This window comes from Sapajus apella, unplaced genomic scaffold (assembly GCF_009761245.1).
Source record: "Sapajus apella isolate SASKATOON/1434 unplaced genomic scaffold, GSC_monkey_1.0 scaffold160, whole genome shotgun sequence".
Classification (NCBI taxonomy): domain Eukaryota; kingdom Metazoa; phylum Chordata; class Mammalia; order Primates; family Cebidae; genus Sapajus; species Sapajus apella.
In genome coordinates this window covers 562989-589247 of record NW_022437100.1, presented here as the reverse complement: position 1 = coordinate 589247, position 26259 = coordinate 562989, and the positions used below count along the sequence as shown (strand labels likewise).

At 51.1% G+C, this 26259-nt stretch overlaps 1 protein-coding gene across 3 annotated transcripts in view; it reads right to left on the bottom strand.

Annotated features, from left to right (window-relative positions):
* NCF4 (neutrophil cytosolic factor 4) overlaps positions 1-14985 on the bottom strand; it is a 21130-nt gene extending 6145 nt beyond the window's left edge. For 2 of the 3 annotated variants that reach the window (XR_004265046.1, XM_032266651.1), the window contains exons 1-7: positions 14745-14983; positions 8491-8575; positions 7550-7703; positions 5048-5118; positions 1964-2091; positions 833-890; positions 126-224 (exon numbers count right to left, since the gene is read on the bottom strand). Coding sequence is in view for 2 of the 3 variants with exons in the window: in XM_032266651.1 (XP_032122542.1) it covers positions 126-224; positions 833-890; positions 1964-2091; positions 5048-5118; positions 7550-7703; positions 8491-8575; positions 14745-14776 (627 nt within the window). In the remaining variant the exon portion in view is untranslated. Of the gene's footprint in view, positions 1-125; positions 225-832; positions 891-1963; positions 2092-5047; positions 5119-7549; positions 7704-8490; positions 8576-14744 lie in introns of all 3 variants that reach the window. The other variant, XM_032266652.1, reaches the window with a different exon arrangement.
* Positions 14986-26259: the final 11274 nt, after the last annotated feature.

Here is a 26259-nt window from a genome sequence, read left to right as displayed (position 1 = left end):
CTCACCTCCACCCTCACCTCCACCCTCACCTTCATCTTCAGCTCTAATCTCACCTCCATCCTCACCTCCACCCTCACCTCCATCTTCACCTCCATCCTCACCCCTATTCTCACTTCCAAACTCACCTCCAGCCAGTCTTTGTTGATCCGACTGAGGAGGAAGATCACATCTCCAGCTTTGAAATTCAGCTCCAGTTTGCTGTTCCCAGTGAAGTCAAATAGGGCCTAGGGAGAAGCGTGCAGTAAGGAAGAGGGAGAAAACGCTCACTCACTGAGTTCCTATAGAAGTGCCTTACATACTTTAGTGTCCCATTTTTACAGATATAGAAACTGAGGCTCAAGGAGAATAAGCGACTTGTCTGAAGCCACCCCATTTTTTAAGGGAGGAGCTGGGATTTGAACCCAGGTATCCCTGACTCCAGGATGGGTGCTCCTCCCAGACCTGGTGGGGCTGGGCACACAGGGAAGGGTTTGAACTCTCTGGACTAAGCACCCACGCTGGTCCCCAGGCTTCTTCGTGGGCTGGGCCTTGTCTGAGTCATCTCTGCAGCTTCTGTGCCTAAGAAAGGGCCGACTCAGAGGAGGTCCAGGCAAACTGGCTGGATGAGCGTCTGGATGGAAGTGTTCTCTGGCTCTTCACACTGGTCACATTTCCCTCCCCTCAGCTGGGCTCGGGGACCCTCAGTGGCAGAGGATGCGGCTGTAGCCCCTTCCTTCCTGCCGGTGCCCAGCACTGTCCCAGACACACAGCAGCGCCCAACAGGAGAGACCCAGTGGTGGCAGGTGGGCCAAGACCGATGCCCGTGGGGTGAGAGCCTGGCCAGCGAGGGTACCTCTGCTCTCGGAGCTGCCAAGCGGTCAATGCCGTTGCCTTGTGAAGACACGCTCTTGCTGTGGAGAGAGAAGATGGGCTTGTGAGCCCTGTGATTCCCTCAGAGCCCAACTTCCTGCTCTGTGTCCAGAGGAGCCCCTTGCCAGGAGTGGGGAAGGCCGGTCGGGGAGAATGTGCTGCAATGTGGCTGCAGTTACTCCTCCGGGCCGGCAACGTGTCCCCAAATCCTCACAGCCGCTTTGGAGGTGGAACTGTTCTTTACGGATCAGGAAGCCAGGCTCAGAAAGCAGGTGGGGAGGCAGCTACACGCTCATTCGTGCCTTTCACTTTTGTCCGTTTTTCTGCTCCCTACAACCAAGCTCTGATATAAACGTGACTGTTCTAATTTTTCAGCTGAGGAAACCGAGGCTTGGAGAGGTGAAGGGCCTTGCTCTGGGGCCTGTGGCTGCCACGTGGCACAGCTGGAATTAAGACACACCTGCCTGTGTGAACAGGGGAGACGCCAGGCGTGGAGAGGACCCTTGGAGACACTGGTGGGAGAACGTGGAGGGAGAAGCTGGTGGGGAGCTCAAGAGCTCCGTCCTGCTTTCCCAGAATTCTTAGTAGCAGCGACCTGGGCCTCGGAAGCCCAGTGGTCTATGAGCAGCTTGAATTTTTGGTAGGAGGGATGGGCTTTTTGGAATAATGGAGCAGCAGCATGCCCTGGGGGCCAGTGTGATACAACCAGAGCCACAGCTGGCCCCACGGAGCGACAACACACCAGGGAGAAGGCATTCCCAGAGACGCTCGGGGAATGTTTGTGGATGGAGCGGCACTTCCATCCTCTCTGTTCCCAACTCTTTCCAGGCACCCAGAGCTTCTGGGCCACCCCAGTGATTGCACCAAACTCTCTGGAGTCAATATCCCAGTCCTTGTCCTCCAGTCCTTATTACCACAGTGAAAGGCACACACCCTCTGTCCCTCCAAGCCTGAGCGTGGCTTTCCAAACCCATCTAATAAACCGAATCATCCTGAAGCATCCAGGGATAGGGTTGATCTGTATTTTCCTTCTCTCCTTTTGGGGAAAAGAGATGCTTTTCCAGCAGGGTCCCAGGGCTCTGGCCATGTGGGAGCCCAGGGGCTGGTCACTTACACTTTCCGGGTGCGCGGGCGGAGCCGGCGGAGTGCCTGGGGCACCTGCTCCGCGTCATAGGGCGACTGGTAAAAGAAGATCCGGACATCCTCATCCATCAGCACCCAGACTGGCAGGCTGAGCAGGTTCTGTGTGGGTGAAACAGCAGGACCGATGGGGTGGTCAGCAGAAAGATCGGGACCCCTCAGCCCAGATGTCCCATCCCCAGGCCCTGACTTTAGCCCTCCTCCCTTTACTAATGTATGATGCCTGATAACAGAAATGTATTGTTAAAAAAAAAAAAGAAAGAAAGAAAACTCAACATGCTGAAGGTAACACTTCACAAGCTCTGCTCCTGGGTCCAAGGTCAGGAGAGAGACCATGGGCTTGAGAGGAGCCCATTCGGAAAAGACTTAAAGTTCTGCAGAAACAGCAATAATGGTGATGAGAGGTCACATGACCTGGCGGTGACTTTACCAGGTGGATGTCATCTGTATGCCCTTGCCCCATCTCATGACATCCTGTGAGTTAGGATTAGAGAGGTGAAGGGATCTGCCCAAGGCCACACAGCCTAGCAAGGGACAGAGCTGGGGCACCCAGAGCCATCTGCCACTAAAGGCTACCGCACAGCTCAAGGTGAGACAATAGTTGGTGGCATTATAGCCTACAAAATGCTTCCTGATATTTTAATATCATATCATAGTTGGAGAAACTGAGGCTTGGAGAGGGAAAGCACCTGGCCAGGACAGCAGAGCTCTGGGGCAGGACCTGGACTTGGCCCCAGTGTCCTTGTTCCATCCAAGCTGGTTACACCACCATGATGCAAAGACATTGAAGCTGTGAGGCTGTGAGCACCCAGAGCCTGGCGGGGTCATCTCACCAGGCTCCAAGCACACAGGTCTGGGGACACAGAGGTTGGCTTTGGGTGCTGAAACTCCAGAGGCACCCAGAACCCTGTAGAGAATCCCATGGGGACAGCAGGATGAGGTGGGGTTGGGGAACTTTGTCCCAGATGAACTGGGGATGCAGAGCCCAGAAAAGGCTGTCATATGGGGACAGCCTGGGAGGTGTTTAAAGAGCCAGGGGCTCCTGGGATCAAATCCCAGCTCTGCATGTCACCAACTGGGTGGCTTAGGGCAAACCTGGCTCCAGATGGTCAATAATAAAATGGGGAATAGTAGCCTCTCCCTCGTGGGGCTGTGTGAGAATTAAATGAGTAAACATATGCACAACCCTGAGAACAACACCAGACATATAACAGGTGCCCATCAGAGTGAGATATCATCATTGTTACTGCCATTTTCATTACAGTGAGGCACAGTGGGTAAGAGCTTAAACCCTGGAGTCACAGAAACGTGAGTTCGAATCCCATCGCACCTACTTAACTTCTCTGTCACACTGACTTCACTTCTCTAGCATCTAACTCACAAGTGATTGCGGGGAGTAAATAAGACATTCATTTATCTATAAATGTGCATCAAGAGCCAACTGGTGCCAGTCAAAAGTCTTCACACAGTTCCAGGCAATTGTCATTAGCACGTGATTCACATTCTTCATGAAGGCGGGGTGAGACCAGTGGGTAGGACTTACAGATAGTTGGGGGCTTTTCTCATAGCTGCCCAACAATAGGACAAGCAGCCTGGGTCATAACAGAGTAGTAGTGAGCTCCCCGTCTCTGAGGGTATGCAAGCACAGGATGGGGTTGCCACAGCAAAGATTCCTGCACTGACTGATCTCAGGAACCCAATCGGACACAAAGGGGCAGAGACGGATCCTCTGGGCTGCTGGTTGCTGAGACCAGGTATGGAATGAGGAGCCCCAGTTCCCCATCCTCGCCTCCTACCCTCTCTTCCTCCTTCCCTCCCTCCCTCTAGAGCCCACTCCCTCATTCTAGCCCAGGGGGAGGAGGGTAGCGCCTCAGCCATGCTGAAGGGGCAGTTGTCACCTGCCCCTTTGAGGGGAGACACCACCAGTGCCAGAGCCCACCCAGCTTCCCTCCCTCCCTCTTCCCTGCTCAGAGCCCAGGATTCCTGCAGCTACCTGCTCCCTCCTCATTCCTCCCACCTCCTCCACCCTCCATCTGCTCCCTCCCACCACCAAGAGTCAAAGATCTCTCACATTCTGGAAGCAGGCTCACAGTTTGCAAAGCACTTTCTCATCCTGTTCCTAACAGATGCCAGCTTCACTCCTGTGATACCAGAGAGCACTGCCCCATTTCACAGGTGTGAAAACCAAGGTCTAGAAGGGATGGGCAACTCACCCCAAATCACCCAGCCAGTCCAGGTCAGAGCAAAGACTAAAGAGGCTAATGCTCTTCAGCCCTGAGGATGCCCCTGGGCTGAGAGGAGGGCTTCCCTTGACAGCTTTCTGAGGTCGCTATCAGGCCTCTAGTGACGGAGCACTCACTGCCACCTAATGAGGAGCACTGCCCCTTTCCTAGATGGCTCTGGCTGGTGGAAGTCCTTTCCTGACCACCTTGGCCTCTGCTTTTAAGATGCTCCTTCTTCTATGCACTTATCTCATAGAGAGGCAGAGTTTGCAGGTCTGAGAATATACAAGGGCACCCAGCCAAGACCCATGAGTGTAGCTAAAATCCAGCCCATGCTCAGGTGAGGGTGTGTGTTGGACCAGAGAAGCCTTTCTCTAGTTTGCACAAAGATGCTATAGGAGCAACCTGTGGCCTGCTTGGCCACGCCCCCATGATGGAGGCACACATATTCCTCCGTGTGATCTCATGATCTACCTGTTGGCATTTCCATGAAACAGTGGGTACCTCAGGGGCAGGCACTGGATGGAATTCACCTTTGTATTTTAACGCCTGGCACAGACTTTCACCTGTGGGCTTGGAGCACTGAATGAAGACCTGTCAGTTCCAAGTGCGGCTCCTGTACCTTCTCCATTGCTCCCGCGCCTATCCCTAGAACCCTAACAGAAAAACCCATCCTGTTTTTCTCCCCAGGCCAGGCCTTTAGGGACTGAAGATGGGGCCATCGGAGCCAGAGAGCCAGCCCCAGTTCCGAAAGCCACACCCAGGGATGGTACTTGGGCTCCCCCACCAACACTCCATGCCCTCCCACGTGCCAAGGTGGCAAGGCCCGCTGGTACCTTCATGTAAGCGTTGAGGGCAGGTATCCGCATCTCAGCGATCTCCTGTTTCACACCCACGTAGACTTTGGCTGAGAAGAAGCAAAGAGCTGTCCTAGGAGCCTGGCCCACCATGGCCCCAGGACTCAGAGCTGCCCCTGCAGGCCAGGAATCCTGGCCGGAGCCCCTTCCCGATGGCTGGGCATTCTTCCCTGTTACCTTTTCTGGCACCATCTCCCCTTCCAGCTTTCCTCCCGTGAGCTGTACTATCACCAGCTGATATTTTTCTTGTTTTATTTTTTGTTGTTGTCTACTGCCTGCTCATCCAAACACTCCCTCTCTCTCTCCCTCTCTCTCTCGTGCACCCGACTCTTAGTTGGAAGAGAGCAGGGTTTTCGCCTGCTTGTCTCACAGCCGTTCCCCCCTCACCCAGGACAGTGGCGACCCTGGCTGCACATTCAAACTACCCAAGGCGTTTGTAAATATCTCACTATGTAGCACTTGCCCCAGAGCAATTAAATCAGAATCTCTGGGGGTGGGACTCGGGAACCAGGATTCTTTCCATCTCCCAGGCACTTCCATATGCCACCAAGGTTAAGAACCATGGGCCTAGAATCATGCCCAGATGAATTAATATTTGTTGAGTGGATGAATGAACAATTCCTCAAGCTCAAGGCAGAATGTTCTGGAAGAAAAGGGAACATGATGGGTGACCGAGAGACAAATGTCCCCTCTAGGAGCCTCCAGGTGGGCGCACTGGTGGAACCATTCACCTAGAGAACCCCCAGGAGGAAGCAGGCCTGAACCCTGCCTGGCTCCTGGTGTCAGGAGACGGACAGAGGTGCTGGCGCTGGTGCTGGTAGGAGGGTCTGGGCTGGAGCTAGACATTTGGGAGTTAGGAGTAAGAAGGTGACAATGAAAGTCCTAGACATGGGTCAGTTTGCCAGGGTGAGTGTTTGGAATGAGAAGACAAGGCAGGGAACAGAGGATGTCCCTTCAGAGGATGCCCACCTTCCAAGGAGTGGGAGAGAAGGTTGATTCTGTAACAGAGACGCTGAAGGAGTCGCCAGTAAGATGGAAAGGGGATTGGGAGACACTGGTGCCTCGGGAGGGTGGAGAAAGCTTAACAGAGGAGTGGGGGTGTGAAGATGAGGCTTGGCATTGCCCACGGAAGCCAGGGTGATGGGTCATGGCCCACCGCACCGAGAGGAATTTCAGTGGAGTGGTCAGAGCTAAGCAGCCTGAGGGGTTAAGGAGAGGATGGCAATGCCAAGGTGAGACAGTGCATGCAATGATTGCCAAAGGAAGAAGAAAGAGATCTTTGGGGACCCTGGGGACATGGAGGCTCGGGGAGGCTTGTTGTAAGAATGCTGTTTCAGGGCTCAGAATTGTTTAAAGACAGAAGGGGGTTGAGGCTGTGGAGACGCTTAGTAGAGGGCGTTGGTGTATCAAGGGGAAGATGAATATCAGAATCAGAACCAAAGACAGGTGCATGAGCTCCAGAATGTTCTGCTCCCACCAGACACCTGCCTCCCCAAAGGCTGTGTTCCTGCAGGCTCCCCAACCTGCCTGGATCTCCAGGACTATCCTCAGATAGCAAGGAAAATGGGGTTGTCAGTGGAGACCCCCAAAAGAGAAAGGAGGGAAAGTGATGGAGTCTGAGAGGGGAGGCTGGCTTAGAGCAGGAAGACTCCTGGGGGAGCTTCGAGTTCCTTGGTGGTGCTGGATGAGGAGGAGCAGGGTCATACCCTGAGACAGAAAGAGAGACAGAGCTACAGAGAACACAAGCTGGAGGCAGGGGCGGAGCTTGGGGAAGGGTCCCTGAGGTTTGGGGAAGGGAGACAACGGTTTCCCTCTTTCTGGCCTGCAGGGGATGGAGGGAGCCACTGAGACACCCCCATGTAGCCCACTCATGGTAGGGTTTCCTCCTCCTGGGGGCAGGCACTGAGCAGCTAAGGGTGTGGCGCTGTCCAAGGTGCACCTTAAGACGCAGCCGGAGAGGAAGGACCAGGAGGCCAGGGGGCGAGGGGACTGTTTGCAAGCAGAGGCGTGATCCTGCCCAGCTTCCTGGCAGGACAGGGGAGTAAAGAGAGCCACAGGGATGCTGGAAGCCAAGACCATGAAGTCAGAGGGCTGGTCTCGTGGGAGGAAGCTGAGGGCGGGCCGGGAGGTGAGTCAGTGTGTTTAGGGGTCAGACTCGGGGATTCCTGTCTCAAGGAAGGGATGCGGGGTGCTGACGTGCTCCAGACTGTGGCCTCCTAGTAGTAAACAGCAGGAGTGGGTGGCCACCAAGATCATCAGAGCTCTGTGGCTGTGAGGCTGGAGTGCTTGGGGTGAAAGACACAGCCAGAGGCAGGGGAGCTGTGCGGGGAGGGCCGGCAGCTCATGACTGCTGGGGGCGGGGCTGTAAATTACATGAACAGTTTTCACATGAGATTGAGATAAAATCACAGGACAGTGTCGGGGCTCTGGAAAGAAGGAGAGCCAACAGCTCAGCAGCAGCAGGATGGGAGTGGCGCCTACCTGGGAGCGTGGGCAGGGTACAGGCCGGGGCACTGCTCTTGCTCTCCCGCCCGAACCGCTCCTCCAGCTTGCTCTGCAAAGCGTAGAACTGGCGGTAGCGGCGGTAGATGAGGTACTTGGATCCTCCTTTCGTCTTCACCTCGATGACGAAAACCTAGGGGGCACAGGCGTTGGGGGAGGGCTCAGAGGCCAGGAGCAGAAGCTAAAGGGAGGTGGAGGGAAAAGAGGAGGAGAAGGCGGGGGCAAGGGAACGTCGTGAGGAGAAGGACGCAGAAGGATTTCTGGAGGAGGAGACCCCTGTCAAGTCAAAAGGCTGGTGCCCTAGAAGTAGGCGAGCTTTGCTAAAAAAAAAAAAAAGAAAGAAAAAGGCTGGAAAAAGTTGAGGAAGTGAGACCCAGCAGTAGAGACAAGAGCCCTCAGAAAAAGGCCACACCCACACTCAGGCGCAAGAAATGAGGAGCCATGCCTTGAAGGTCACAGTGCAGAGTGGACCTGCCACTGGCTGTGCTGTGGGCACAGGGTGCCCCTCCATCTGTCTGCATATGACAGGGGTGTTGTGGGGGTAACACCAAAGCCCCTCACCCCCGACTCTCCAGGTGGAGGTTCAGAGGTCAAAGGATGAGATCAGGGTTTCTCAACCTTCATGCCACGCTGGGGCGGGATAGTTCTTTACCGGGGACAGGGCTGTCCTGGGCATGGTGGGGTGTTTAGCAGCATCCTGGATTCTACCCACTAGATATGAACTAGACCTGCCCTATGATGAAGTCATCAGAATCTCCCAGGGTAATGGCAAATGGGCAAAATAGGTCCTGTTGAGCAGCACTGAGACAGAAGTTAAGGGAGCAGAGAGTTGGAGGCTCAGAGGTCAGAGGGCAAGGTTCAGAGGTCAGCGGAGTGGAAGTTTAGAGGTTGTCAGGTGAAGGACCTGGAATGTCTCTTACAAAGTAGCTGGTGAAGCCTCTCTTCTCCTCGACATCGGCGATGTTGGCTGAGATGGCAACGTCATCCGGAAGCTGTTCAAAGTCGCTGTGTGAAGCAGAGGAAAAGAAATCCCGGTTATCACCCTGATGTGTTTTGTGGGCTCGCCGGGTATGAGGCAGCGTGCAAAGTGAACCGATGATGTGGATCCCACATTGGTCTCTCAGCACCCCTTCCCCGGCCAGGTCCAGCCACTGACCCTGGAAATACGGAGATAACAAGACACAGCCCAAGCCTTGAGTGTAGGGATGGGACGCTGGCGGCCACATTGGGCGTCGGGACGGGACGATGGTGGCCATATAGCAATAGCCAAATTATAGTCTAACACATTGTCGTCAACTGCACAGATTCGTCCTGGAGCAAGGCATCAAACATCTCCATACCAGGCCCGGTCCTAGGCCCTGGGTCACAGGGGTAAACAAAGTCAACACGTGCCCTGGGTGGAATGCTATGGAAGCCCCATAGAAAGACTGCCTCATTGTGCCCAGGTTGGGGAAATCCTCACAAAGGAGGTGACATGTGAGCAGGTCTAGAGGGTAGAAGAGGCATCTGCCAGGTGGAAATTGGGGAGGGTTTTCCAGGCAGTGGGAGCAGCATGACCTGTGGAGTGGACCCCAATCTGTGTGGCTGGGGCCAGTGTGATCTGAGACTGAATGGGCAGGTGAGGCCAGTCTGAGGGTCCCAGGGGCCAAGCAGGGAACTTCTGTAACAATGGAGAGCTACATAGGGCTTTGAAAGAAAGTAAAACATAGGCCAGGTGCGGTGGCTCATGCCTGTAATCCCAACATTTTGGGAGGCTGAGGTAGAAGGATCACTTGAGGTCAGGAGTTTGAGACCAGCCTGGCCAATATGGCGAAACGCCATCTTTACTAAAAATAAATTAGCTGGGCATGGTGGCGGGTGTCTGTAATCCCAGCTACTCAGGAGGCCGAGGCAGGAGAATGGCTTGAAGGAGGAGGCAGAAGTTGCAGTGAGCCAAGATCGTGCCACTGCACTACAGCCTGGGTGACAGAGCCAGACTCCATCTCAGGAAAAAAAAAAAAAGAAAGAAAATAAAACACAATATGATGTTTGCTTTAGGGGCCAGCTCAGGCAGGCGTGTGGGGAGGAAAGAACGGCAGAGACTTAGGGGAGAGAGCAGCACTGGGAGGCCCTGAAGTGGTCTGACTGAGAGATTGTGTGCACCTGAGCCAGACAGCAGGGACGGGGAGAGACAGACACAAGGGCCACCACCCTTGGTAGACACTGAGCATTTGCTGTATCCCCTGCTTACTCCTGGCCAGCCAAGCACCGGTTTTGTTTAGAGTGGCCATGTGCCTAGCCCCAAAGTGATAGGTCATGATGGGTCTGAGCCAAGCATCACCATCCAGCTCCTGTTTCTCCCTTGCAGCTAGGAGCAACTATGTGACCAGTTCTGGCCAATGAGACCTAAGAGCAAGCCTGGTGGAGGGGCTTCTCCAGAGTGTTTGCTTTTCTGATTCCAAGGGAGGGACAAGGTCAGCATGATCTTCCCCTTTGAAGGCAGTCTTGAAGCAAGTGTGACATCTGGACCTACAGCAGTTATGTTTTCTGCGTGCGGCAGAACATGAGAAGGGCCAAAGGAATCTCTGGGATACTAGTCCTGATGTCACTGGCCTGTAGAGCCAACTAGGTCTTAGCTCTGAACTGTGTGTGTGTGTGTGTGTGTGTGTGTGTGTGTCAGAGTCTTGCTCTGTTCCCAGGCTGGAGAGCAGTGGTGCAATCTCATCTCACTGCAACCTCCGCCTTCCAGGTTCAAGTGATTCTCCTGCCTCAGCCTCCCAGGTAACTGGGATTACAGGTATGTGCCACCACATCTGGCTAATTTTGTATTTTTAGTGGAGATGGGGTTTCACCATGTCGGCCAGGCTGGTCTCAAACTCCTGACCTCCCAAAGTGGACTTCTTGTTATGTGACCAAATAAGTCCCTGTTTGTTTAAGCCATCATCTGTGTCCCGTTCCCTGCAGCCTAATGAATTTTCGGCAGACACATTACCAATTTCTTGTTGTTCCTAAGTTATGACCAGGAGAGGCTGGGGATTATTTGGATGTGGAGGTGAAAGAAAAGGCGGTGTCAAGAGTGACACCCACACTTCTGGCCAGGATGGCAGCGGGGGGCAGGGTTGATGGATTCAGTTTGGGGCATGCTAATTTGAGAGGCCTGCTGTGTAGCTCAGGATCTCAGCATGGGGGTCTTGGCTAAAAGGGGCCACATAAGAAGAACCTTCTGGGCCAGGTGTGGTGGCTCACCCCTGTAATCCCCGCACTTTGGGGAACTGAGGCAGGCGGATCACCCGAGGTCAGGAGTTTGAGACCAGCCTGACCAACATGGAGAAACCCCATCTCTACTAAAAATACAAAATTAGCCAGGCATGGTGGTGCATGCCTGTAATCCCAGCTACTCAGGAGACTGAGGCAGAAGAATCGCTTGAACCTGGGAGGCAAAGTTTGCAGTGAGCCGAGATCGCACCATTGCACTGTAGCCTGGGCAACCAGAGGGAAACTCCATCTCTAAAAAACGTGGCTTGTGGGTAAGACACCCGCTCCTGACTCAGTGAAGAGCTCTCAGGGAACAGAGGAGGGGGCTGAGAGGGACAGAGAAGGGAAATAGAAAACAGACAGCCAAGGAGAGGAAGGAGGAACAGCCAGAGGTTGCTGAGGTCACTGAGTCCAGACACTTGGAGACAGGCAAGGAAACAAGAAGCAATTGTGATTCTTCTGGTGCAGCAATTGGGAAATGTGGGGTGGGCGGGATTGCAGGGGCTGCCAAGGCCCAGGCCCCAGAGCTGGCTGGGACCTCAGGAGTCTACACACCCCATTCCCAGTGCATGCCGGACCCACATGACCTGGAATCTGAGGGTGCATCAGAACTCAGGGTGCTGCGCCCGGAGGTGACTCAGGGTGGCAGTGGGCGGGTAGAGGAAATCCCCTCTCCCGGCCGCACTCTCCACACATGCCCCCGGGGTGATACCCTTGGGAGAAGCTTCCGCCTCCACTTTCTCCCCTGAGGCTGTGCTTGTCCTGGGTAATTTCCTCTGCAGTATGATGGCGGGGTGGGGCTGGGGGTGGGGGTGGGGGAGTGGGGATGGGCAGGAAGGAACCTGAAGGGTAGAAACAGCCCTGAGCAGGGCAGCAGGCAGGTTGGGTAATAAGGAAGGCAGCTACCTATTTCCTGAGGGCACCAGGAGCTCTTCTAAGACAGTGCTGCCTTTGCACAGATTGGGAGACTGAGGCACAGCAAGATTAGCCCGAGTAAGTCAGGAAGCTGGGATCTGAGCCCAAGCAGTCTGGCTCCAGAATTTTGTTACCAAACCCTGCCACACTGCCCCACTCTCTGAGCTTCCCGGCAACTTGCTGTGTGAACTTAAAAAAAATCCCAGCCCTTCTCAGCCTGTGTCCCCATCTAAAATAAACATAATTTTAGCGAACCTGTATGTGGCACTGCCTGTGGACCAGACACTGTTCCAAGCCCATTAGGACATATGGGCTTCTCAGAGCTCACAGCTCCAAGGAGAAGGGAAGGGGACAGTGAACACTAAACAAATAATGACAAAATTCAAACGGGCACAGTGCTGAGAAGGCAAAGCACAGGAGCCTGGCCATTATTATATTTCCTCAAAGAATCAGTGATGCAGCAGGCAGGAGTCATTGGGAGCAGGAGCTTGTACTATGGAGGCTCAAGCAGTGTCAGAGGGCATCCTCAGGCCGAGTTGGTCAAGGAGGGCTTCCCGGAAGAAGTGGCGCCAGCGGCCAGCCAGGAAAAGCAAAGAGGAGTTGGTCACGGGACAGCAGGAAAGGCCTTTCAGGCAGGGGGAGTGGCAGGTGCAAAGGCCACAGCCATTCAAGAAGGGCACGTTCAGAGAACTGCAGGGAGCTGAGCGTGGCTGGAGCACAGAGCGGCGAGGTAGAACGTGGTGAGAGAACAGTGGGAGAGACAGCCAGGACCCGCTCAGGAGGCACCTCGATGCCTCGCAGAGGGACCCTGAGTTTTCCCTGGGGTGGCCTGGGCCAGCCTGGGCCGGCCTGGGCCGAGGAGGGGGTCAAGCAGGACACACACTGGCAGATGCTTGAGGCACAGGAACAGCCCTGGGAACAAGAAGACCAAGCCCCCTCGGGGAGATTCCTCCCTATGCTCCAGCTCCTTCCCTCCTCTGTAAAATGGGGACAAGAGAAGTACTTATGGAGTGGTCACGCAGTCTCATCTGTAACAAACATAGACCTAAAATCCCCACCAGGGCAGGGACTCTGCTCACCCTACGTTCCAGTGCCCAGAACAGAGCCCGGCGTACAGTAGGTGCTCAATACACGGCCACTACCTCTGTCTGCACTTATGGAGTGTTTTGATAGGCAGTGTGAGAATGACCTGGCTGCCTGCGGGGCAGGCAAGAAGAACAGCAAATCCAACTGGAAGTTCCCTGGAGTAGCCACCCCCGACCCCTTGGGGACCTCACCCAGGCCCTGCTGGACTGGGACATTCTGGCTCAAGATACACTAGTGCCGTTCATGAACGGCCCACTTTGGAGCCTGTCCTCAGGGAGGCCGAAGTTGGAAGAATCCTTCGAGGGCAGCCAGGGCAGGTTTTGTGGCACCCGACACACAGTAGGTGCTCAAAACATGACTGTTGGAAGCGAACTTGCCACCCCTGCGGCAGCCCTCTCCATCCCTGGATGTCTTGCCTTGGGGTTCTAGAAAGCCCTGCTGTGCAAACCTGCACCATCTCCTTGTACTCTGCAGAATAATCCGGGCTTGCTCTCAGATGAGGCCTTTGAGGTACAGGGAGCCCCCATGCCCCCAGTGCCTGGCTCAAGGCCTCGTGAAAGGCAGTCCCACCCCCTCTGAGGGCCAAGGCGACTGAAAGGGGACAGGGAGCAGGGGAGAGGGAACACACAGGACTGCCAACTGGCTCTCGCCATCATCCCTTGAGCCTTTTACCCCAGAAATCAGGAAGTGTCCAAGCCTCAAACAGCTGCTGTTTCCGGAAGATTCGAGTTTGCGTGCAGCTGGGTCCCCCAGGAGAACGTGTTGGGAGGAAGGAATTCATGTTGGCCAGCCTTACCCAACTCCAGTACCCGGCTCTGAGCTCAGGAGGGCCACGCGGACTCCCTGCAAGCATTCGTTTCTGCTGCCCTTGTCCCCACCCAGCCCACAGGTTCCCCGAGTAGGCCCACACCAGCCTGGCCTGCCTCTGATGACCCTCAAGTGGCTTCCAAATAAATCACAGCAGTCACCTGCTGTTCCAATCCAGTGGGTGCAGGGCCAGGCCATGTGACCTCAAGGCCTTTGCAGCTCCTAGGGCAGTCCTGGATATGGAGGAAAAATTCTGGAGATGCTTGCCAAGAGACGAGGCTAGACCCTGGTGAGGCTGTGTCCACGCCCCAGTCCTGCCAGCCACTCTCCGTGACCTTGAGTAAGTCTCTTACCCTCCCTGGGCCTCAGATTTCCCATCTGTACAATGGCAAGTTAGGACTAGAAGAATCAAAGACATTTTCCACCTCAAAGATCCATCCATCCATTCATTCATGGATTCATTCATTCAGCAATATTTATGGAGCCCTTGATCCTGGTGCACAATAGGAAGGAGCTAACTTCTAGGGATATAGCAGTGGTCAAAGCAGACAGAACCTCTCATGGAGCTTGCTTCTCACAGGGGAGCCACTGCTAAAGGAAAAAGTAATAAATGAGCCTATATTATTCCAGGAATATAGGAATATAAGGAGTAGGCAGTAAAGGGAAACGGGGCAAAGGATCAGACAGCAGTGAGGTGGAGGCTGTCAGGGAAGGCTTCTAGGAGGAGGTGGCATTTGAGCCAAGCCCTGAATAGAGGAAGAACAAGCCAGATTCTATGAATTCTGTTTGCACAGATGATGGAAAGTGCTGATAACCATATGGAGCAAACGGCCCCAGCCTGGGACCAGGGACAAGCGCGTTCCTCTCCAGACACTCCCACTCACTCGTGTGGCTGTCGGCAAGTTGCTCCCCCTCTTGGAGCCTCCGTGTTCTCATTTGTGTCTGAGGATGGTGAGCCACAGCTCGGAGGTTCCTTAAAGCCGTTCTGAGAGGCTGCATTTCTGAGTATTTGGGTTCTGACTCAACCCCAGCCTCTCCTGTTGGTCGGGGGCTGCAGAAGGACCAGCCTTTGTCCCCAAGGCCTATCAGGAGCAGTGAGACGGCCCGGGGGCAGCCACACCCCGGCACTCACCTCTCGGCCCGCAGCTGCTGGGCCGCAGCCATGGTGGGCGATGGTCCCAGGGAGCAGGTGGAGTCTCGCCCACCTGGTCCCGGGCTGAGTTCACCTCTCACTTCCTCCAGCCACCCTGCGTCTCGTCTCAGCCTGCGGTCCTGGGAGTCCCCAGGAGCTGCCTTTGGGGAGGCACAGGCTGCTTCTCTCCGCTCTGGCAGAGGCTCCTCCTCCAGGCCCTCTGGGTCTAGCCTATGGCCCACACTTCCTCTTACCTCCCAGCTGCACAGCAATTGAGGAAGTGGACCCTTGGATGCCAGGTTTACAGCAGTCCACTTCCTTGATGCCAGTCCTTGGTGTCAAGCCTCAGTTGGGCATAGGAGCCTTGCTCCATCAGAGATGGGGTCCCAGCCATCAGGGGGTCCCCCTCCCCTGGGGAACTTCACATCCTCTGGCCCATCAGCCCAACCCTCATTCTCTCACTGCCAAGCCTTGCCCAAACTCCTCCCCAGGCCTGGAATGCTGGCCTCCATTTTCCTGTGATCCCTTAGGCCCAGAGTAAATGCCACCTCCCCCAGGAAGCCCTCCTGGTTCCTCTAGCCTCTGTTGTCCTAGAGTGTGAAGTTTGGCTTGTGCTCCCTCGCACTCTGGGGTATCCCTTCCTCATCCTTAGCTCTCCATGCCCAGCCAATCCTCCTTCACAGGTCTGCCAATCAGAGTGATTTCACCCTCCCTGCTTCAACTGTCCTGCCCTGCCACTCCGTGCTCAGGAGAAAGTCTGGGTTCCTTGTTCTGCATGCCTGTGATGCTCTTGAGGCCCTGCAGCCTTCCCCAGCCTCCACTCCTGAGCTCTCTTTTTCTCACTGGCCTCCTTTCCATTTCTAGAATGTTCTAAGACATCTACCCCAAGGCCTTCGGGCATGGTGTCCTCTCTGCCGGAATGAGCACTTCACTGCCTCCTTTGCATCTCAGCTTAGAAGTTACATCATTATGGAGGCCTTCCCTGACCCCTCACCCTAAATGAAGACCCTCCCACCTACATTCTCTTACAGATCCCTGCACATGTACTGCAAAGTATGCATAACTATTGTCATCTGAGGTTTGTGTATCTGTATGTTTAATGACTGCCACCCTGCTAGCAGCATGCCTGGCACATTGCAAGTGCTCAACCAGTATTCATTGAATGAAGGAAATGCTGCTAGTCGGTGACTGTGGCTCCTGACACGTGTGGCTATTTGATTCTGAAGGAACCTCTCCGAGAAGAGGTCCACAGGAGTCATGGGCACACAGCAGCCACACACACTCTCACACTCGTGTTCACAGATGCAGAGCAGAAAGGCCTTTTAAACAATTTCACACATGCAAATCCTGGCCGAAAGAAAGAAAGCATAATTTTCAGGTAGGATCAAAGAGAGAGGTCAGGAATCTATGCCAGGGAGAGGGGAACATGGCACACAGCCCATGGGAAAACTGAGACTGGATACGCATTGCTGGGGCTGAGATTTTAATGCCAAATCTGGGACTAGGTACAGGCCACAGGTTGTGCTATTGGCAGGAAGGCAAATCTGAGCTCTCGGTGTGAAGTGGGTGTCAGAACTGATTATGGGAACAGAGTTTCTCAGCCATCTGCCTGGAGTCGCGGCAGGAGTTGAGGTCCCCTCGCAGGCCATGGGCGGAACTAGGGACATATGTACCGGAGCAGCCTCAAGCCTGCCTTCTGCACCGGTGTAAGACCTGGATATAAGCTGCCCACATGGTGCAAAAACCCTAAACCGAGGCATTACATAAAAACGATGTGGAGTCGGCGACTCTGCAGGTCCTGCTCTGTCAACTCACAGACCAAAAGTACAAATCATCAGCCGTGAAAGACCGCTCAGAGCCTCCACACCGTGAAGAATTCACACCCAAAGAACTAGAAATAACACAAACAAGAAGTCCGATGAGTCGCTGGTGTCTCAGGGCTCCCAGCCTAGAGGATAAAACAATGAGATGCGGAAGTCGCAGAACAGGGTTATTAGTGCAGGTGCTTGCGAGGAGCAAGAGGTGCAAGCAGCCGGCCATAACTCGGCGAAGAGGAAGACGTTGATCTCCAGTTGGCAGGAAGGGCAGGAAGTGGCAAAACAATTTTAGCAAGCAAGCGCATACAGAATGTGCAGGTGATTGTGTAAGTAGTGTGTGTAGCATATGCCAACAGTGGGAAACACCTATGTGTGTCTAAACACATACAGCTTGCGTAGGCAAGTGTGAGTTGATGTTGTGTCTATACAAGAGCATATGATGTGTATAGCGGTGGCCTTGTGAGTAGGAGAGAATACACTTCGGTGTTTGGATCGAAATCGGTGCCCAATGAGTATAAACATGAGTGCATTTACAATAGGTGAACTCAGGCAAGCTGGCATGTCCTCTGAAACTTTCTTCTTCACCAATCTGTAAAACAGGCTTGCCTAATGGAGTTGCAGTAAGAATTAGTAGAAAAAAATGTATCAAAGTGCGTAGACACTTGGAAGTTGCTTATTCTTTTTTTATCGTTTTCTGTGTGTATATCTGTGTGTGTGTGTTTCACGTGGGTCAAGCCCTCAAGTTTACCTTCTCAGGTTCTTTCAGGTCTGGCCTTCCCAAACCCCAGCACCTATTACCCCCCAAAACCTCCTGTGGCCTGACTCAGCCACTGGGAAGCCATCTCTCCACTGGGGGACAAGGGTGTCCAGGGAAGAGCCTGTGACGGGCCAGCTCCTCCCCTCCTCCCCTGTTTCTCTCCTTTTCTTCTGACCCTGCCTGTGATTCTGCTGAATACGGGTATTTCTCTGCCTCCTCACACACAGAGCACTGCTGCTAATTTTATGCCCGAGCTCTGATACGGTGTAATTTGAGGCCAGGCCCTCTGTCAGCAATGGGCTCCTGTCCCGCCGCTGCTGCAATGCCTGTACCTTCTACTCCCTCTCCAGAGTTGGGCTCTTGCCGCTGCTGCTGCAGAGGGAGAATGAGGCAGAGGAATGGCCTGGTAGAGGAGCCAAGCTCTTCACACGTTCCATTAATCAGGTATTGATGGAGTCTGTTTTGGGTAAGTGCAAAGAAATGCCTGAAGTGACCTCTGACATTTGGAGACCTGATTTTTTATAACCTCCACATCCCACAGCCTCTGAATAAACAAGCAAACAAAAAAAAAGCCATTGAATGGTCAGAATTGGTAGCTCAAAGTCTATGCATTGACACTGGCATCTTCTATTCACAGAAGAAATAAACAAGGAGCCTGGTCCTCTCTTCCTGACAACTCTTGAAGCAGTGAGTTAGGAGAGGGAAGAAAATTCCCCAGGGAAGTCAAATGGGAGTGACAGTTCAGTGACAGCCTGACAATAGTAAAGACCATGGAATGCTGAAAAGAATACATATACTCAAGAACTCAAAAACAGATACCAGAGGCCATTCAGAGAAAGGCAGCTGGGCATCTCATAACAGCAGTTATTTATGTCCATTCACAACCCCCTCTCCAGGAAAAAGTCTAATACACCTGGACCATGCCTGGCGGATCCCCAGAATCTGAATGGACTGGATGTGCAAATCATAAAAAATGCACAGCACTTTTCAACCCTTCCTCATGCAGGGGCTGGGGTATACAAGATAAGCCATCACCCCCATTTTGGAGATTAGGAAACCCACTGCTCAAAAGCAGCCAGCAGCCAGGGCTGAGAGCTCCATTCACAAGAACTGAAACTCTGTGACAGAGAAGAGGAGAGCCTCTTCTGTGGACCAGAGGCACCCCTGGGAGCTCATTATGGGTACTTAGCAAATGCTTGCTGCCTACCTCAGCCACTTTCCCGGGTAAGAGAAGGAAAATCCCTGACTGGGCTGTGTAAGATTCCTGGGGATCCCTCATGTACTCAGTTCCCCAATCCTGACCCACATGTGTCTTCCTTTATAATTTATGAGGGACGCTTCGCTGGACCTCCTCCCTAGGCCATAAATAGCCATCCCTGGCAGGCCCCCCCATACAGTATTTGAAGACAGGGAGGGTGTAGGTGCAGCCAACTAGACAGCAAGCTCCCTGAAGGAAGAGAGCCTGCTCTTCTCTGGGAAACCCTGGCACATGGCAGAGCTGGATCTAAATCTCACGTACCCTGGCTCTGTCATGCGCTAGCTGTGCAACCTCTCCCACCATCGTTCGTTTTTCTAAATGGAGATAATATTTGCCTCTACATTACTACTATTTGGAGGGGAAAATTGTAGGATTATTGTATTGTTCACTCATTTACAAATGTGTTGAGCACCTACTAAGTGCCAGAGACCTACTGTGTGCTAGGCGCGAAATGAAATACAGCCACTGTTCTTGAGACACGTACTTACTAGAGGTGTGTTACATAAGGCAATGAACACCAAATGCTTAGGACAGCGCCTGGCGCATGGTAGGTGGTCAGTAAATTCTAGACATTAATGTAATTATTGACGGTCATTCCTTGGTGTGGCTTGGTCCCCCCTTTTTCTGACTCCCCGTGCTGCACAGCTTGGTCCTCTCTGTCACGCAACTAACATTAAATTCTAACTTTTTTTCCGCATCTGTCATCTTCTCTCACCACGCGGGTGCACCTGGACACGCACTTCACTTGCGGAACCGGCTCTGCACTTACTCTAAGTGTTGACGGGAACAGACCGCCAGGGGGCGCCGCGGTCAGCAGTCGAGTCCCCGCTCTGCAGCGCCACCTAGAGGTTGAATGTCATAAGTCACATTAGAAGAACCCGGCCAGGCAGAGTGCGCAGCCGGCCAGCTCCGACGACCTCTCCAGACCGCCCCAGCAGCCGGAATCTGAGCTGCACTCAGGAGAAGCTGCTCTCTGAGCAGAATCTCCTCTTCACCATCATAAATACAGTAACAGCCAAGTCACTCTGAGAGTTGACTGTATAACCACCCCTACACAGTGAAATTGCCAGGAGCAACAGGTGAGCCAGCATTTGCAAAGCCCTTAGTTCAGTGCCTGGCCCACAGTTCGGCTTGGTTCATGTTGGCTCTGACTGTTGTTACTTAATCCTCACACCAGCCCCCATAAAATAGTGGTATTCTTGCCCCATCAGGAGATAAGGAAACCCAGGCTTTACAGGATTAGAAGAATAAATCAAAGTGATTTGCTTAATGACAGACAGAGTAAGATGTGGACCACAAATCAGGCTGACTTCAAGACCCACTCTGTTTGTTAATAACTATGCTGTGCTGGCCCTCATTCATTTATTCACTCCATAAGCATTCATCTAGCATCCACTCTGCACCACGTATAAAAGATATAGAGATGACTCCAGCACAGCTGCTGCCCTCAGGTAGCTTACATTGCTTTTGAGGTACACAGATAAACATACATGCACACACAGGCACACATCCACATCCACACACATGTATATATACACACACGCATGCACACACAGGCACATATACAAATAACACGGGCACATATACACATACACACATGTACATATACACATGCACACGATGCACACAGGCACATATACACATAACACATATATATGCACACATACACATGCACACACAGGCACATATACACATGCACACATGCATGCACAGGGCAAACACATATGCATGCACATATATGCACACATACACATGCACACACGTATATATACACACACGCATGCACACACAAGCACATATACACATAACACATGCACATATACACATGCACACAGACGCACATATACACATAAAGCAGGCACATATACACATACACACATGTATCTATACACACATGCATGCACACACAGGAACATATACACATAACATGCATGCACACATACACATGCACACACAGGCATATATACACACAACATGGGCACATATACACATGCACACACATACATGCACACACAGGTACATATACACATGCACACATATGGAAATAACACAATGCACATATACACATGCACACACAGGTACATATACACATGTACATGTACACATGCACACACATGCACAGGCACCTAGAAATGCACATGCATGCATGCACACCCATGCTCACACACATGTATACACACACAGAATCAAGTACAATTTGGGGAAAACTGGGAGATATATGTTTTGCATTCAGTTCCACCTCCTGTGCTATCTTCAGTCCCTAGAGGTTACAAATACAAATTTCTACAGCGGCCTGGCAGGTAGCCTGGAGGTTTCAGATGGATCCGGGGGTGGAAAGGCAAGGGAAGTAGGCTGTAGCCTACGGTCTGCCTTTCATTAACCTTACATTCTGGGACAGAACTCCAAGGAGTCCAAAAACTCTATGTTCCAGTTTGTCATGAATGTACGTTTGTCAAAGTAGGATAGAACTTACTTCTTAGCCGTCTATTGGCTTGACTCATAACTGTACATATTTAGAATCGTGGTACATGGGCCTGTGTCCCATTGCTCCAGGCTCTACACATGTCAGGGTCAGTGAGCAGGACAGATGGACTTGCAGGTCATGGTGAGTCTCAGGATTTCATTCAAAGAGGAAAGAGAAACCATCCAAGTGTTTTAAACAAGGAGTGATATAATTGGGTTTATATTCTTTTAAGATGCCTTAGTTCGCTACTTGGATATGGCCTTGCAGGAGGGTGGTATTAGAAGCAAAGGGAAGAAGCGTCACTTCTAACAACATTCTACTTCAGTTTTTAAAAATCAGCTTTATCAGCTTATCCACCATGATCAAGTAGGCTTCATCCCTGGGATGCAAGGCTGGTTCAACATACGCAAGTCGATAAACGTAATTCACCACGTAAACAGAACCAAAGACAAAAGCCACATGATTATCTCAATAGATGCAGAGAAGGCCTTCAACAAAATTCAACAGCCCTTTATGTTAAAAACTCTCAATAAAGTAGGTATCGATGGAACGTATCTCAAAACAATAAAAGCTATTTACAACAAGCCCACAGCCAATATCATACTGAATGGGCAAAAATTAGAAGCATTCCCTTTAAAAACTGGCACTAGACAAGTATGCCCTTTCTTACCATTCCTATGCATTGGAAGTTCTAGCCAGAGCAATTAGGCATAAAAAAGAAATAAAGGGCATTCAATTAGGAAAAGAATAAGTCAAATTGTCCTTATTTGCAGACGACATGATTGTATATTTAGAAGACCTCATTGTCTCAGCCCAAAACCTCCTTAAGCTGATAATCAACTTCGGCAAAGTCTCAGGACAGAAAATCAATGTGCAAGGCCGGGCGCGGTGGCTCAAGCCTGTAATCCCAGCACTTTGGGAGGCCGAGGCGGGTGGATCACGAGTTCAAGAGATCGAGACCATCCTGGTCAACATGGTGAAACCCCGTCTCTACTAAAAATACAAAAAATTAGCTGGGCATGGTGGCACGTGCCTGTAATCCTAGCTACTCAGGAGGTTGAGGCAGGAGAATTGCCTGAGCCCAGGAGGCAGAGGTTGCGGTGAGCCGAGATCGCGCCATTGCACTCCAGCCTGGTAACAAGAGCGAAACTCCGTCTCAAAACAACAACAACAACAACAACAACAAAAAAAAAAAAAAAAAAAAAAAAAAAAACAGAAAATCAATGTGCAAAAATCACAAGCATTCCTATACACCAATAATATACAAACAGCCAACTCATGAGTGAGCTCCCATTTACAATTGCTACAAAGAGAATAAAATACCTAGGAATACAACGAACAAAGGAGGTAAAAGATCTCTTCAAGGAGAACTACAAACCACCGATCAAGGAAATGAGAGAGGACACAAACAGATGGAAAAACATTCCATGCTCATGGTTAGGAAGAATCAATATTGTGAAAATGGCCATACTGCCCAAAGTAATTTATAGATTCAATGCTATCCCCATCAAGCTACCATTGACCTTCTTCACAGAACTGGGAAAAACCACTTTAAATTTCATATGGAACCATAAGAGGGCCCACATAGCCAAGACAATCCTAAGCAAAAAGAACAATGCTGGAGGCATCACACTACCTGACTTCAAACTATACTACAAGGCTACAGTAATCAAAACAGCATGGTACTGGTACCAAAATAGACGTATAGACCAATGGAACAGAACAGAGGCCTTGGAAGCAACACTACCCATCTACAACCATCTGATCTTTGACAAACCAGACAAAAACAAGCAATGGGGAAAGGATTCCCTGTTTAATAAATGGTGTTGGGAAAACTGGCTAGCCATATGCAGGAAGCTGAAACTGGACCCCTTCCTTACACCTTATACAAAAATTAACTCCAGATGGATTAAAGATTTAAACATAAGAAATAATGCCATAAAAACCCTAGGAGAAAATCTAGGCAAAACCATTCAAGACATAGGCACAGGCCAGGACTTCATGACTAAAATACCAAAAGCAATGGGAACAAAAGCCAAAATAGACAAATGGGACCTAATTAAACTTAAGAGCTTCTTAAGAAATAGACAAATGGGACTCTAATTAAACTTAAGAGCTTCTGCATAGCAAAAGAAACAATCATTAGAGTAAACTGGCAACAAACAGAAAGGGGAAAAATTTTGCAATCTACCCATCAAAGGGCTAATATCCAGAATCTACAAAGAACTAAAGCAGAATTACAAGAAAAAAACAAACAAACCCATTGAAAAGTGGGCAAAGGATATGAACAGGCACTTTTCAAAAGAAGACAAATATGCAGCCAACAAACATATGAAAAAATGTTCATCATCATTGGTAATTAGAGAAATGCAAATCAAAACCACATTGAGATACCATCTCACGCCAGTGAGAATGGCGATCATTAAAATATCTGGAGACAACAGATGCTGGAGAAGATGTGGAGAAAAAACACATTTACACTGTTGGTGAGAATATAAATTAGTTCAACCATTATGGAAGACTGTGTGGCAATTCCTCAAGGATCTAGAAATAGAAATTCCATTTGACCCAGCAATCCCATTACTGGGTATACACCCAAAGGATTATAAATTGTTCTATCATAAAGACACATGCACACCTATGTTCACCGCAGTGCTGTTTACAATAGCAAAGACCTGGAACCAACCCAAATGCTCATCGATGATAAGACTGGACAAAAAAATGTGGCACATATATACCATGGAATATTATGCAGCCATAAAAAATGATGAGTTCATGTCCTTTGTAGAGACATGGATGAACCTAGAAACCATCATTCTCAGCAAACTGACACAAGAACAGAAAACCAGACACCGCATGTTTTCAGTCATAGGTGGGTGATGAACAATGAGAACACTTGGGCACAGGGAAGGGAACAACACTCACAGAGCTAGGTGTGGGGGGGGGAGGGACAGCGGTGGGGGCCAGGAAGGATTGGGAGGGATAACACCGGGAGAAATGCCTGATGTAGGTGATGGGGGGAGGGAAAGGGGGAGCGGGGAGGAGGGTGGTGGAGACAGCAAACCACCATGGCATGTATGTACCTATGCAACAGTCCTGCAGGATGCAGGATGTGCACATGTACCCCAGAGCCCAAATAAAATATTTTTAAAAAATTCAGCTTTATCAAGATACAATTTACACACAATAAAATTTACCAATTTACAGTATACAATTCCATGGGTTTCAACAATTGTGTAACCAACACCATAATCATTATATAGGACATTTCCATTCTCTCAAAAGATCCCTCAGGACCCTTTGCAGCCAATCTCTTTCCCCTGCCCCCAAGCCCTGGCAATGACTAATCCACTTTCTATCATGCTATTTTGCCATTTCAGAAATTTCGGACAAAACCACAGAGTATGTGATATTTTGTGCCTGTTTTATTTCACATAGTATAACGCTGTTGAAATTCATCAATGTTGATATGTACGTAAGTATTCATTCTTTTTATTGTCAAGTGGTATTTTCTATATGTAGTATTTTATAGTAGTATTTTGTATGGATATAACGTAAGTTGCTTTCCATGCACATGTTCATGAACATTAAGTGGGTTTTTTTCTCCCCAGTTTGCTTTCCAGGTTTTATTTCTAGGCTGTTAAAACCACGGGGCTACAAACATCAAGCATAAATGTTTGAGTGAGCATGTGGCTTCATTTCTCTTGGATAAGAGAGAGAGAGATGCTGGGTCATATGGCAGATGCATATATAACTTTATAGGAAAACTGTTTTCCAGGCCCGGGCGTGGGGGCTCACGCCTGTAATCCCAGCACTTTGGAAGGCCATGGCAGGTGGATCATCTTATATCAGGAATTCAAGACCAGCCTGGCCAACATGGTGAAACTCCGTCTCTACTAAAAATACAAAAATAGCCAGGCGTGGTGGTGGGCGCCTGTAATCCCAACTACTCGGGAGGCTGAGGCTGGAGGATCGCTTGAAACCGGGAGACAGAGATTGAGGTGAGCTGAGATCACGCCACTGCACTCCAGCCTGGGCGACAAAGCAAGACACCGTCTCAAAAAAACAGGGGGGACGGGGTGAAAACCGTTTTCCAAGCAGTCAAACAATTTTGCATTCCCAGCAACCCATGTATCAGGAGACAGAGGCTCCAAGGTACCCAGTGTGCACTGGCTCAGAGGCAATGGCTCCAGGTCTGTACAGACTGGGAGTCTAAATGAGTCGCAGCCTCTGGGATGGTTATTAAACGATTTTCTCCCAGCTCCAAACCTTTTTTCTACCCTCTGCTTTATGGGGCCAGAGCTGGGACTCCAAACTCTTTCTACTTTGCCGGCTGATTTCTGCCGCTCTCGGCCAGGAGGAGGCGCTGGAGGGAGACTGGAAGGATGGAGAGGAGGGAGGGGCTTGCTCCTTTGAATTTGACTGCCCTGCCCTGGAAGCCATCTTGGCCCAGCAGCAGCTGATTCTAGTTTGCCATTTTTTAAACATTTCCAGAGCTAGTCTCACCCCATCCCTTCCTCAGAGGTCTGCAGTACTGAGTCCCAGCTCCTCCCGCCAGCTCTAACCTTCCAGCCTGAGGCAACCCCACTCTCTTCCCCTCCGTTCCCATGGCCACAGGAGTGATGGCTGCTTCCTGAAGTTTCTGTCTCTGGTTACCTCAGTGTCTCCTTTCCCCTTTCAGTCATCCAAAATCCGTTCAAGCAGTCTCCTCTATAGAATTCTCACTTGCAAAATAACTTGTGTGCTTTCTGTGTCGCCAAACCCAGCCAGCCTAGCAGGCAGCAAGACCCCGCGCCCAGCTCCAGGGTGTCCCAAGGGAAGCAGGGCAGTCAGGCAGGAAGAGCTCTCACTCTCTGGCTGTGAACTCAAACAGCTCACCCAGGCACCCCGAACCTCAGGTTATTTACCTGCAAAATGCACCCAAATGGAGCCTAATATAAATAAGGGCTTAATATTTGGGGGAGGAAGTGGAAGAAGGAGGTATTTTATATCAGTTATTGACACCTACTTCATTTGAGCATGTGACAGACTTTCTCCCAAACCCTGCAGGGAACCCCAAATCCTTCTCTTCTGCACTCTGTCTTTGTTCTTCTCGATCAGGTGCAGCAGAGACTGCTAATATCCCATACAATCCACTCTCTTCTTTTTCCTTTCGTGATAAAGTCCCTGAGTTGTGGCTGTATCATGGCCATCCAGCTAAAGAGAACATTTCCCAACCT